At 46.8% G+C, this 14,944-nt stretch overlaps 1 protein-coding gene across 1 annotated transcript in view; it reads right to left on the reverse strand.

Moving 5' to 3' along the window:
• The window catches only part of EZR (ezrin), a 51,021-nt gene extending 37,552 nt beyond the window's left edge, over positions 1 to 13,469 (reverse strand). Inside the window, exons 1-2 of the mRNA XM_060617250.3 lie at positions 13,337 to 13,469; positions 12,377 to 12,464 (exon numbers count right to left, since the gene is read on the reverse strand). Of these exons, the coding sequence (XP_060473233.2) occupies positions 12,377 to 12,388 (12 nt within the window). The 5' untranslated portion in view covers positions 12,389 to 12,464; positions 13,337 to 13,469. The remainder of the gene's footprint in view (positions 1 to 12,376; positions 12,465 to 13,336) is intronic.
• Positions 13,470 to 14,944: the final 1,475 nt, after the last annotated feature.

The raw sequence follows: 14,944 nt of genomic DNA on the forward strand, positions 1-14,944 counted from the left end.
AGGGGAGGCAATGATCAAAGAATGTCACGTTCCACAAAAGAAACTCTTTCTTTCCAGAAACACAGATGCTGTCTACATCCTTTTCTCCCCAAAGGTCACTTTCTCTTTACCTAATAAGCTTGTGAAGTCTTGATTCTGTAACACGTGATTTCAGTTTTGCTAGATGTGTCATACATACTTCAGCATCAATTTAGTCCACTGAAAAGGGAGGTTAATTATATCCACAAACTGAGGATCCCATAAAAGAAGAAAAGGGACAGGGCCAGGATGGCCATCACTTGCTGCAATGATTTTTAAGTCTAGGCTCATAAAATACAGGAAATTAAAGGCCTATAGATTAAACTTCACTACCCACCTGGAATGTTTTCTCTGTAAAGTTACAAGTCTCTGAAGGGTTTCTCCTATCTAACCTACTGGGGAGGGGGGGTGATGTGGGGGGGAAGCCTATGAAAAAATAGAAGTATCCAAGCAGAATTCTTTTCACTAACCTGTTGTTTTAGGCAAGGACATAAAAGATAAATTGTACTTAAATCTTGTGCCATTTCTTTGACAAATCTTTGCCCCTGCTTAAAGATCCCATGTGCAGTAGGGGTGTCTGGATGGCTCAGCCGGTTAAGCATGCAACTCTTGATCTTGAGTTTGTGAGTTCAAGCCCCATGCTGGGTGTAAAGAGTATTTCAAAAATAAAAAGTGTTAAAACCACATATGCCGTAATATTTTGGGGTACAGAACATTTCCCTTGTAAGAAGCTTAGGCAAAATACATTTGAACTTGACCAAGAAGCCCTTACTTTTGACATCTTCAAAAACAGAGAGCAAGACCCCATTAGCTTTTTTAAAACTCCATATGAAATCAGAAACCTTACAAAATTTGCCTGCATAAGCACATTTCAACCAAACTTACTTTAAACGGCCCAGTGTTTCTGAAATTACACTAAGTGTCGGGGAAAAACAAAAACAAAAGCCTTCAATTTATACTTGGTCACAATCTGGTCTGTCAGGTCCAGGATGGATTACATCTATGCACATAACTAGTGGAGGGGAAGGGGGCGGGGGGGAGATCTGTGCTGCTTCGTCCCGCCCCGCCCCTACCCCTACCCATGGTCCCAGTGCTCCAAAACCCTGCCCCGGAATGCCCCACGCTTTACGCTCACTTCCAATTTTCAGCTGCGCAAATGCTGCCATTGAGACAATGACCTATTTCCAGCCAGGGCTCAGAACACAGCACAACCCACCCCCACCCCCACCCCCACCCCCAAGATTGTGGGAATACAGAGTAACTGGAACTAGCTGGGAACAAACACTTCTGTGTGTTTTCAAATCAACTGCAATGTGGACTGGAGGTCCCCCTTGAATAAAATATGTATGTGGGGGGCGCCTGGGTGGCGCAGTCGGTTAAGCGTCCGACTTCAGCCAGGTCACGATCTCGCGGTCCGTGAGTTCGAGCCCCGCGTCGGGCTCTGGGCTGATGGCTCGGAGCCTGGAGCCTGTTTCCGATTCTGTGTCTCCCTCTCTCTCTGCCCCTCCCCCGTTCATGCTCTGTCTCTCTCTGTCCCAAAAATAAATAAAAAACGTTGAAAAAAAAAAAAAAAATTAAAATATGTATGTGGGAGGTGAGAGGGTCCAGATGGGGTTAGGTCAGTCACTCATCTGATCAGAACACCCAAGGTCTCCCAAGAAACCGCATCCACTTGGGGGTCTGTGGAGAGCCGCTCAGCAGGACCCGCCTGGGACTCCAGATCCCAGGGCAGAGACGTCCCTTCCTGCTTGCCCTCCAACCACTCCAGCGTTTGGCGGGTTTGTAAAAGTGACAGCATCTTTCCCTTTCACCCCTACGTGCTTTTAAAAAACAAACTTTACTTTGGAAAATCTGAAACATTCACAAAAATAGAACAGTACAAGGACTCCCCCCTCCCCTCATGTACCGTCACCCAGCTGGATGCCATTAACTTTCTAACATTCTCGATTCAAATATTCTTCCAGTTTAAGATAATTTTTTTTTTTTTGCTGGCATTTTTTAGGCTGCCACAGGATCATTTCAATCGTAAAAGCTTCAGTATGTAGCTCTAAAGGACTCTGAGTACATACATGTGTGTATATGTGTTACCCACCAGACCACTATCACTTCCAACATAATTCAAAACTATTCCTTAATATTTAAAATTCAGTTAATATTCAATTATCCATTGTCTCAAAAACTTTTTACGGTTGAATTCCTCGAATTGTGTCATGCACTCTGCAGCCTTGTCATCATACTGTATTTCCAAGCGGCCCTGTTTGGCCAGTTTCTTAACAAACATCCAGTTTTCCCCACCCTATCTCCCCATCTAAGTCCCACTTATGTAAGCAGATACTTGAACAAGAAGAAGCAACATCCGTAATTATTTAACCAAGGCAATGAAACACCTTAACAAGAACACTACACTAATATACATAACGTATTTTCATAAAGAGGTGGTTCCAAAATAATATTTATGTTCTAAGCTTTTACCAAGTGATCCGTGGTTCAATTTTCTCTTTAATAACCATGGCTGGCTCTCCCTCTAAGACATATTTTACAAGAAACCTATGGATGCAGTAATGGTGCAAAAGTCCAAATATTATTCAAAAAGAATTAATTTTCCCTGAACCTCAATGCCTGAGAAATGATGGAAGAATCTACAAGGGCATGGCAAATGATGACATGCTTATCATCAAACCTACTTGAAAACAAGTTCTTAGACAAGTATCTTGGCTCACTGCCCAATGCAAGAGTGATTTACCAAACAACAACAAAACAGACAAAAACAAACCACACTCTGCCCAGTCGTTTTAACTGGTCACCCAACAAAGAGTCAGTGAGAGAAGAAAAGCACCTCTGGCTCTCAGCAAAGCCTGGATGAAAACCAACAAACAGCAGTGCTGCTATCACTCCCTGACTTTATGTTAGAGGTTTGGAAGCAGGGTTTTTCTTAATATTTTTAAGAGCCCGCACGAGAGGGGGTGGGGCAAAGAAGGGGCAGAGGATCCAAATCGGGCTCTGCTGACAGCACAGATCCCAACGTGGGGCCTGAATCCAGGCAACCATGAGATCATGACCTGAGCCAAAGTCAGAGGCTTCAATGACCGAGCCACCCAGGCGCCCCTGGAAGCAGGGATTTTCCCCTTTTTGTTCATCAGTGTATCCCTAGGAGCTAAGAACCTGGCACATAGTAGGTGCTCTACTTGTTAATGAACAAGTGGAGGTTACAGAAGGGGGGAGGGGGGTGATGTTCATTGTAGCAAAAGAAAAATATATTGCATTATTAGGCTAAGTCAGAAAAAGAATGCCCATCATGAGTTACAAAAGCTTTTAATCAGATTAGAATTTAGTAAAGTAGAGTTCCTCTGCCATTTACTCCGTTCTCTATGGTGAGAAGAGACGGTGCCCAGGTGCCAGGCACGGGGCCAGAAGCTTCCGGTGCTAGGCTCTCCTGTCCTGCCTCATCAGAACCTGGGAGGTAGGTCCCTGGATAGTGTCTCACAGGTGAGGGGGCAGGGCACAGGGAGGTTGACAAGCTCACCGCAGAACACCCTGTCAGAGGCAGGCATGTTTATCTAGTCGGTCAGCCAATAAAGTAGGAATTTAAAGTTTGTTCTTGAAGCAGGTAACAATGCCTTTTTTTTTTTTTTTCCAGCCACTTTGCATCTTGCTTCATGGCCAGGAAAGAAAAAACACAAAAAATAAAAAACACCCCCCACCCCAAGTATCTAACATTGTTATAGATAGAACTAAGTTCTATTAAGTAAAATAAAGTGGGCTAAAGGGTGGACAGTGAGAAGGTTCTATTTTAGAGTGGTCTAAATTAGGGATTGAATTATAAAACCTTCTATAGTCAGAAATTCACATAGGCGATAGTAATTTCAAAAGTTAATTTCAAACTGTCAGTGATAAAAAAAAACTCATTTATATAATATTCTGCTTTCGACTCAAATATCAGATACAAATTGTGTTCTTTTAGTGTACGTCAGAAATCTGTCATTATACAATGGCTTAGCAAGTGTGACACAAGATACTAGCACTTTCTCCACAGAACAAAAGACCTGCTGGGGGACCAGCCTTGTTTAAAGTATCACCTCAACACCAACCATGCCTGCTTCTAGGTGATGACAGCTTTCCCAATACCTGTCCAGGCACAGAGCCTGTGATACACCTAATACTGGCTAAGAAAACAGATTATTTGCTCTCTGAGAAGAAATTTTTAAAAACTGGAATAATTGGTGTGGGTCTGCTTCAAAATATTAGCTTAGTCATAAAATATATACAAGGATAACATATTAAACAGTAATTCTTTTTATCCGAAAGCAGGGGTTGGTGAAATCTCTCCGTGAAGGGTCAGATAAGTATTTTATGCTTTGCGGGCCATTTTGGTATCTGGTGCAGATTGCTGTTCTTTTGTTTTAAACAACCCTTTAAAAATGTAAAAACCGGGGCGCCTGGGTGGCTCAGTCGGTTGAGCGTCCGACTTCAGCTCAGGTCACGATCTCACGGTCTGTGAGTTCGAGCCCCGCGTCGGGCTCTGGGCTGATGGCTCAGAGCCTGGAGCCTGCTTCCGATTCTGTGTCTCCCTCTCTCTCTGCCCCTCCCCCGTTCATGCTCTGTCTCTCTCTGTCTCAAAAATAAATAAACTTAAAAAAAAATAAATAAATAAAAATAAAAAAAAATAAAAATGTAAAAACCATTCCTAGCTGGTATCCCCTACCAAAACCGTCACAGCCAGATTTGGCCTTGGCCTACTATTCCACCTAAAGTAAAAGCAATTATTTGTGACAATATCTGACACGATGATTTTGATATAGAAAGCTTAAAACTGGCTTTCAGGCAAAAATAGAAAAAAAAATAGGACGTGGAAAGTGTCTTCATAGTTAACAAAAAGGTAAGCAAAATCTACTATGCTTGGCTATTATAGTTTGATCCTCGGTGGTATTTGTTCCTTTCTGCTGACAATAAAAGTTGGGTCAGGGTCAGGAAATTTTCATTCTGCTTTTAAGGTTTTCTCAAATACATTAGATTAAAAAGGTAATTACTATGTTAATGCAGCCTTCCCCGTTCTTTGAACCGTATTACCATTTACCTATCGGTATTAAAAACAGCTTAGAGAATGAAAAGTGACTCACAATCGAAGGAAAATAGAACTGACCAGTGCTGCTGCCTTAAATTCACTTCTGCTCCTGTGTACTGGTGAGCTCCTAGGCATCCCTCAACACCCACCCCCAGCATCTCACCAGCTGAGAGGCTTTCCCTAGCTCTCCAGGGCACACTTCCTCTTCTTCTGTAGGTGTCTCTATTATCATACTACGCTGCACTATAATTCTTTGCTTACATATTGGACTCCCCTATTAGACTGAGAATCCCTTAAAGGCAACAATCTAGCTTATTTCTTTTCATAGTTCTGGCACTCAGAATGTAATGGCATACAACAGGCCTTCAATGGGGTAAGGAAGGAGCCCATGTGACCTCCCAGGGAATTTGCACAACTACAAGAGGATGAGAAAGAATGTTCCCTTTTACTACACAACCCAAACACTTCACATCGCTGTTTTTCTTAGAAGGCCTAGTGACAGACTTTACTTGGTTAATAGCAACTTGGAAACTAAAACCCTTAGTTTTAGCTCCCTGTTACACTGAAAAGTTTGTAAAGCTCGTTTCCAGGAAAAAATGTACACAAGAAACAGCACCTGGAGATAAAATTATTTGGATTTCATAGAAGCTTTGTCTGTTTATGTAACATTCTTTTCATGTAAAAACTTCACTTCCATTTTACAGAGGACAAAATTGAGGTTCCTAGAAGCTTGCCAAAGTACAAGTAAAATACCAAATTAATTATGAAACTCTTCTTTATATGGCTGTGCATTTTTACTTGGAAAAAATATGTATAATAGCTATATTAAGCATTTTTAGCCATAACGCTCCAACTCACATTATAGCATAGTTGTTTTAAAAAACAAAACAACAGGGGCGCCTGGGTGGCTCAGTCGGTTGAGTGTCCGACTTCGGCTCAGGTCATGATCTCATAGTCTGTGAGTTCAAGCCTTGCGTCGGGCTCTGTGCCGACAGCTCAGAGCCTGGAGCCTGTTTCGGATTCTGTGTCTCCCTCTCTCTAACCCTTCATGCTCTGTCTCTGTCTCAAAAAAATAAATAAAGGTTAAAAATTTTAAAAAACAAAAAAAGCCAAAAACAAAACAACAAAAAAACATTTATAGAAGTCTATGGGCGCCTGGGTGGTTCAGTCGGCTGAGCCTCTGACTTCAGCTTAGGTCATGATCTAGAGGTTTGTTGAGTTCAAACCCTGCATAGGGCTCTGAGCTGCTTAGGATTCTCTCTCTCTCCTGCTCTCTGCCCCTCCCCACTTGTGCTCCCTCTCTCTCTCAAAATAAGTAAACTTTAAAAAGACATCTAGAATAAGATCTTCCTTATGTCCACAGGCACAGATGGTAAGTCTCTTAGAAGGAAAATAATGCAACCTTCTGGTCTCTTCAATAAATACTCACATGTAATTAGCAGTGGCAACCAAACATTTAGTGCTTAAACTAAAAACTAATTGGAGTAGCTGGGGAATCCCAAATGCAGTTACTACTGAAATGAAATAAAATATAATGCATAAAATATGCATTCAGTGATTCTGAAAGCAGACTGAATTTTATTGCTTAAGACTGCAGGTAAAACATCTAAATACTTTAAGAAAGCAGGCATATATTGAATCATCCTAAGAATCTTCAAATTATCAAAGACACTTAAACAGAAGTTTAAGTAAAATAAAGAAATTATGGTAATTCAGTAAGAATAGTAATGTTTTCCTTACCCAACCTGTAAGTATTTGTAAGTTTATGAAATTTTTGTTAGAAATCACATTACTACTTAGAATAGTAACTAAGGAGGGGCACCTGGGTGGCTTAGTCGGTTGAGCATCCAACTTCGGCTCAGGTGGTGATCTCAGGGTTCGTGAGTTTGAGCCGCACCATCGGACTCTGTGCTGACAGCTCGCAGCCTGGAGCCTAATGCCTGCTTCAGATTCTGTGTCTCCCTCGCTCTCTGACCCTCGCCTGCTTGCACTACCTGTCTGTCTCTCTCTCAAAAATAAATAAAACATTAAAAAAAACCAAAAAACCAGTAACTAAGTGAGGCCAGTGTGGAAGGCCTGAAGAGCAAAGAGGAACCTAAGAATGGGATCTCTTTCTTCCCTGCCATTTAATGGAAAACGGCTGGCTTTTCTTCCCCTTTAAAAACAAAGCCAAAATTTGAGACAGCGCACCAGTCGCGGCCAAATTAAGCTCCACAACCAAACCCCCACAGAGAGAAGTTCAAATCAGAGAGATTCAACTGGACATCTTAGCTAGTCTTTCTGGAGTTTGATAACCATCCAGCTATCTCCTTTATCCCCACCCCAGCCGCATTCCAAATACCAATGATGGCACCCAAGGCATTTAAGCTGGAACTTTAAGAAGGTGATTGTGTATCCACTCCTACACAGATGTTCCCTACAAGAACATCTGCCTGAATGGGTGCTCTGGAATCACACTGGATTTTGCTGCCCCCCCCCCCCCCAAACACACCACAGGCTCTGGTCTCTGCTCACACACAACCACCAGTATCAAGAGGGCCTCACCACACTGGTGGGGTTCCAAAGGGAGAACTATGTAAAAACTGTCCCTTTCTTATGAAATCAGCAATTCCCAAAATCTGGGGCACTTCAGAACCATCTGGAGAGCTTACTAGAAAGCACATCCTACCTGGCCCTAGAGATGGGGATTCAGTAGAACTGTGAGAGACTCCAGAATCTTCAGATCTCCAGATAATTACCTATACTAAAGTCGGAGAACACGGCACTAAATTAATCCTCACCTTTAACTTTATGTGTAATGTGTACACGCACTCAGAAGAAAAATTAGAAGCCGGTGGATTACTTTTACTTTATGTGGACTTAAAAAACTGTAGCTTAAGAAAAACACTGACATCTATATTGTATTTCAGGAGGTAGCGGTTATAATAATGAGAAGTCAAAGGGACTCCTTTCATCATTTACAGTCACGAATTTATTAGCAAGTACAAACCAAACTCAACCCTCCCTCCCACACCCAGTCCTTTTCCAGGTTCCTTATCTCAGTGAATGGCACTACCATCCGTCCAGTTATGCAAGCCAGGAGCCAGAAGTCAGCCTTCTACCCGCCCTCTGCCCCTGCACATCCAATCCATCACTAAGTCCTATCACATATACCTCCCAAGGAGCTCCCTAACACCCACCTCTCTCCACTTGCATCACACTGCCTTGGTCGATCCTATTACCACCCCTCACCTGGGCTGTTCCAACAGTCTACAGTCTCCACCTCTCACCTCCTACTGATTCTCATGTTGCAGGTGCAGTGACCTTTCAGAAGCCAATCTGATCAGGTCACTTCCTTCCAATCAACACCCATAAGTGCTTCTCCCTGAGTTAAGCCCTGAAAAAATGCCCTCTTAAGACCTACTAGGCTAGGCACAGCTGGCCTGTTTTTCTCCCTAGCTATACTCGTCCATATTTGGAACCCTGAACTCATCCTACCCACCCCCCCCCCCCTTTCTACCACAGGACCTTTGCACAAGTGGGTTCCCTCTGCCTGGTACACTCCTTGCCTCCCTCTTTCACCTAGTGAATGGCCCTGCATTCTTTACATTGCTCAGAATAGTCATTGCCTCTTGGGAGTGCCTTCCTGTCCTGCCCGATTAACTCTCCCCCCCAACCACCACCACCACATGCATGCCATGGTACACAATCAAGTTATTCTAGGATTGTTGTCTGTTCCCCTCAACAGACTGTAAATCCATGATGACAAGGACTATTTCTGTGCCTGCTCATCTTGGTAACCTCAACATCTACCATAGTAACGCATAAATGACTGAACTAATGGATGAATGTACAAATAGACTCATTGTGCCTTACAGACAGTGTGATGATGACAAATGACTAATCCTAGCCAGCACTTCCCACCACCACATGGGAAAATCTTAGCTAATTCACCATCTGCCCATTTTGAAGATGGAGGGATACACAAAACATGTCCCATGTGTGCTTCCCAATTGATGGAGGGGATGGAAAATGTTATCAGTGTATATTCAGTAAATCCCGTGCCTGTTGAAATATTTAGTGGACATTAATTGTCTCGCACAATATGAATTAAGGACGCTGGCAGTCCCATTTTATAGACAATGAACCTGCAGAAACAAGCTAAGAAACAAGGACTTATTCCATACTGGGTATCTACCCAAGGGGAAAAACATATATTCCCAGAGAGACAAGGCAATTTGAGAAATTATCTTCAAATTTTGGCAAAAGGCGGAATCTTGAACCTGTTTTCACAGTTTTCCTACTGAAGAGAATATTTGCTTTTATATCAGAAACTTCCAGATCAAAACTTTAGAAAGGAACATCTACGGCATCTGCCAGTACCACTTAAGACCGCTCACGGCTAAACTCAGAAAACAGATTCTGAGAGCTTAGCCTTAAATGCAACACCTTTTTCATTCCTAAGCTTAACTGCTGTGGTTTTCCTTCCTACCGCCCTATGCCTCCTTCCTATCATGATGAAGAGAGCAACTATGGTGGTAAGAAGTAAGGAGGAAGGATACCACAGGTCACCCGTGGCTGAACCACAGGCACAAAGACTGCTTCCTGAGACCGCTCCCTGGGCACAACCCCCCCCCCCCCGCCCCCACCGCGGCTCTCTCCAAATTAAGAAGGACCCACAAGGCCAAACATATCAGCTGAGCAGAGGGCGTATGTAGTGCCTTCTAGGCCTCAGATCATTCTCCCTGGAAGTCTGTCTACAAGTCACACATGAGTAGAGCCCCAAAGCAGTTGTGGGAAAAGTAAAACCAGACAACAGCTCTCCTTCTGAGTGCCCAGGCCGATCAAATCCTACCCACAGGCCTTGAGCAAGACTCAGCTGAAGGGTTCTCAATGAAGTCCACCCATTTCCCCATCGGATGATTTTCCTCTTAATTGTGCTGCACTTGACTTAAGCCTCTTTCCCTCTTTGGTGGCACTCAGAGTGACCCAGCTTCTATTTTAGCATTTGCATGTGTCTGGGCTCAGGTCCCAGACTATAAGCTCCCTGAAGACAAGCTGCCTCACCCACCCACACTTTGCACACGCAGCTTGCAGGACAGATGCTTGCCAGAGAGAACACTCAATCTTTCTAGCAAGTAGTAATTCGAGAAGCAGTATTAAGAGGGAAAGCAGCAAATACATATTTCATTTACACTGTTTTTATAAAGTTGTCTACTCAGTTTAGATATCAATCAAAAATACTGAATTCAAAGGATCAGGAAGAAGCCTCAAACCCCAACTACTCAGATGTTTCTATAGTTACACATACAATTAAAATATGCCTGCCATAAGAAATACAAAGAGCCTTAAAAAGGAAGGAAATTCTAATACATACTACCACATGGATGAACCCTGAGGTCATTAAACTAAAATGAGCCAGTCTCAAGTAGACACATACTGTGTGATTCCACTTAGAGACCCAGAGCAGTCGAAGTCATAGAAAAAGGAAGTGAAGGGTGGGTGCCAGGGGCTGGAGGAGGGGATGGGGAGTTAGTGTTTAATGGGTACAGTGTTTCAGTTTCGAAAGATGTAAAAGTTCTACAGATGGATGAATGTACTTAATGCCACTGAAAAAAATGGTTAAGACAGCAAATTGCATATTATGTATTATTTTACTGCAACAACAAAAAAACAGAATAAAAGAAATTACGGTTCACTTTGAGAAATGAGAAAGAAAAGCAGTAACAGGAAACTGGTTTACTGACGTTTTTCAGAGTGAGATCTTCAAAGCTGAACTCTGCATCTTTTCTTTTAGTGAAATAAAGAAAACCATACCTACAGTAATATCTTGACCACAGCTCAAAAGGCTGCATGGGGGCTGTGCCCCGAGTAAGGTTGTGTTTTTAGGTCAGTTTTTATATCACAGGCATTGTAAGGCCTGGATGTTATGTGCAAGTGGAAATGAAAAGAATTTTGTGGGGCCCCTGAGTGGGTCACTCGGTTGAGCCTGACTCTTGATTTTGGCTCAGGCCATGATCCCAGATCGTGGGATGGAACCTGCTTCAGCTCTGCACTGAGCCTGGAGCCTGCTTGAGATTCTCTCTCCCCCACCCCCCACCCATCCCACCACTTGTGCTCTCTAAATTTTTTTAAATAGAAAAAATAAATTTGTGTAGGAAAAAAAATTTCTACATCATGAATGATTTTAATCATGTAATTCAGGCAAAACTATATTGACTTCTGACTCTGATAGCATATTAACATAGTAATTTATTTAACCTAACAGTACAGACTTTATTAAGAAAGAGCTCCTTTTATTAAGAATCTACGAATTCATGGTAGGAAAAGCACATAAACATCGACTACAGAACCAAATTGTTTGGAAAACTAGAAAAATCCCACATGTATCTTTTACTGCAATTTTTCATGAATCCAGAAATTTTCTTCATCATGATTTAAAACCATTAAAAAAAAAAAAAAGTTAAAGCCTCTCTGCAGCATCTGGTCACCGTTCACCTGTGTTAAAGCAGGTAAATCTATACAACTTTCCAAGAAACTCCGGTCACAAAGCACCTGCCTTGTTTGCTGCCACAACTTCAGTGAAAGTGATTCACCCCAGGCCTGGCCAGCAATCTAACCCTGATAGCGGCCTAATCAGATTCAGGGGACAGAGGTGCGGGCACCAGAATCAGCTGACGTTCATGATGTAGCCCAGGAGCGCACAACCAGGAGCGCAGGGGAACCTTCCTCCACCTGCAATTCAAGTTCATTACTAAACCGCTTTCAGAGATAGGAATCCTGCTGCCAGCAGCAAATTCCCAGGTTAAGAGAGCACAACTTCACAGGCCTGGCAGGAAGCTGCCCGCCAGAAAGACGGGGTCTTCGAAGCTGGACGCCCTTTAAAGCACCAAAGGCAGACTTGGAGTGAATTGGGTTCCGGTGCTTAAAGGGACTCGGAGTTGATGTGCCTTCGGAAGCCACCCGACTTTTCTTTTTAAAAAAAAACTCCCAAGTTGCATTAGAATACACTTTTTTCTTTTTTTTAAGCAGACCAAACTTTCTTTTACAAAAGAGCATAAAGTACCCGGGCGGGCAGGGGGGCGTTCACAAACAAAAAGACGGTAGAAAGAGGGGCAGCACAGTGGACTTCCCAAGAGTTCCACACAAAAGGACCAAGGAATCCCGAAGAAGGGAGACAATTCCCCACTCCGGCCGTCTCGCCGTTTGCACGAGAACCCCGGTGGCACAAAGAAGAGCCCCAGCACCTCGCCCAGGCAGCGCCGCCCGGCGAGAACGCCCGCAGCGCCCGACCCGCCCCGACGCTGGGTCACTTACTGGTTTCGGCATCTTCGGTTCCTGGCGGGTTCTCCTCAAGCCCCTGGAAACTCGACTCTGCCGCAGCAGCTGAGACCGCGCTCCCGACCTGCAGGCAGAGGAGAGCCCTTCAGAGCGCGCAGCCGCCCGCCGCCGCCTCCTCCCGCCGCCGCGCCCGACACTCGGCGCCCGCCCCGCGCGCTGCTGCTTAAGAACCGGCCGGGCGGGCGCCGGCGTGAGTCACCGCCCAACCTGCAATTACCGCGGGCCGGGCGGGCCCTGCGGGGAGGGGGGCCGGGCCGCGCGGGGGAGGGGGGCGCGGGGGACCCCGGCGGGGGACGTGCGCGGCGGGGAGGGGGCGCGGGGTCCCGCTCGGGGACGCGGAAGCGGGGCGGGGTGGGGGTGGGGGGTACACCGGGGTAGTTCTCGGACTTCCAGGAAGCCAGGCGGGAACGCAGCCGACAGCAAGTTTCACTTTGTGAAGCAACCGTTTGCCCCAGGGCTGAAACCGCAACCGTCAAGCCTTTGAGAAACACTTTTTTAAAAATGGTCCCCGCCCCGGAGCGGCCAGAGGGCCACGGGCCGAGCGAGGCGGGAGGGGCGCGGGCAGGACGCGCGTCCGCGCAGCCCGGGCTCCGCGGGCACTTTGGGTGGGGCACCCCCGGGGACAGAGTCGAAAGAGGAAGGTCTGGAGCACCAGGGGCGGCCACGCCGGAAGGTTCGGCTTCACCTGCCTCTTACTTGGGCCAAAAGAGAGAACCGTGCGCCAAGGGCCGGACGAGGGACCCCACCGGCCCGGGGACCACGCCGGCTCCTCCCGGGCACCACCGGCTCCGGGCTCCCGCGCAAGCCCCCCGCCCCCTCCGCCGGGCGGGCCCCGCCACACCTGCCGGCGAGTCCGAGCCACGATCCCCTCCGTGGGGCGCGGACCCCCCGGCCCCGGCCCTCCGCCCCCCGGCCTCGGCTGCGCTCCCGGCTCACCCGCGGCGCCTGCAGGAGACCGCTGCGCTCCCGGCTGTCGGAGTGTCGGCGAAGTGAGCCCGCGGCCCGCGCTCCCGAGAGTCCTCGGCGGGGCGGGGTCCCGGGGCCGCGCCCCTAACTGCCCCGCCCGCCCGACCTGCGAGGCGCACCCGGCGCGCAAGATGGCTGCGGCCGCTGCCCGCGCCCCGGGGCGCCTCCCGCCCACGCCGCCCGGAGCCCCCCAACCACGCCACGCCCACCCCGCCGGGCGCCTCCCGAGGGGCGCGGGGACCCGGTGGGCGCGTCCCCCGCCGCCTGTGTCGTAAAGACCCTTCCCTTCTCGCTGCCTGTCCCCTTGCCTTGCGGAGGACTTTGCCGGATTTAGGGTTCGAGTCCTAATGGCAGATGTAGGGGTGTGAGATCGTTCGCTCCACAGCAGACGGGGGGGGTGCGGGGGGGAACGTAAATAAACCCAAAGGAGCCGGCGGCCCCAGGGGAGCCTGGGCCGTTTTAGAGTGGGGCAGCCCCTGTGGTCAGGTCATTTTGTAGTTCTTGCACCAGGACGAGGCCGGGTTCTGAGACCCGCGGGCCGCCGTTCTCGTGCACGTGGTCGGAGCTCCTGCCTTCGGATTCGGCTGAGGACACAAGCATAGAAGACGCTCCACGGCTGAACGCTCCGGTTAAAGGGCAGGCACATTGTGGTCTAATTTGACTTGACTAACTCAGAGCTACGGTAAAATCTCCATAGGCAGGAATTCTAGGAATTGTTTTAAATATTTTTTTTTTTGCAGATGGTTCTCCAGAGGACATTTTAAAAACACACACACATGGACTTTGGTGGCCAGTAGGATTTGTCACTCAGTGATCAAGACAGCTAACTCTAAGGCAGTGGTTCTCTAAGCGTGCTTCCCAGGCCAGCAGCGTCGACCTCACCTCTGAACTTGCAGAAATGGAAAGTCACAAGTACCGCCCCCCGGAAGCACAAACTAGGACTAGGGCCCAGCAATCTGTGTCTCCCGGCCCTCCAGGTGATTGTGATGCTGGCTCAATGCTTGAGAGCGGAGCCTCTCCTGAATTCCTTTGCTGGGCTCACCACTAACTCCCTACGTGAGTTGAGCGAGTTATTGAGCTAGTTTGTGCTTTCACATCTGTAAAATGGCACAGTTATGGCACCTATTTCATGGGGTCGTTATGAGGATTAGAGGTGATATGTGGAGGATGCCTAAAACAGTGCTCAAATCTATCCTGGCACAGACAGTAACCGGCGACTTTGGGCAAAGCACCATACTCTAAGGCCCAGTTTCCCCGTCTGTCGACCGGGGATGCGACTAGCACCTCCTGCAAGGACAGGTAGGGGTTAAATGAGATAATGCATGCAAAGTGCCTCGCACAGTGCCAACCTCCCCATAAGGCCTAACCTGTCACAGGGACAGATGGCTCACGGGGTAACCCTCCCAAAGCTGCAGGCCCACAGCGTTGCAGGGGCACAGGTGTGGCCAGAGGCCTTTTCTGAGATTTTGTCCCGTATTCTGACGAGTGTGTTCCTGAAGAGAGACTTTCTTTTATATTAAAATGAGATGTAACGGTGGTAGGAACTATGAAAAGAGATTTAAATACCCTCCAGTGATA

The sequence above is a fragment of the Panthera onca genome, chromosome B2 (assembly GCF_046562875.1).
Source record: "Panthera onca isolate mPanOnc1 chromosome B2, mPanOnc1 haplotype 2, whole genome shotgun sequence".
Taxonomy (NCBI): Eukaryota; Metazoa; Chordata; class Mammalia; order Carnivora; family Felidae; genus Panthera; species Panthera onca.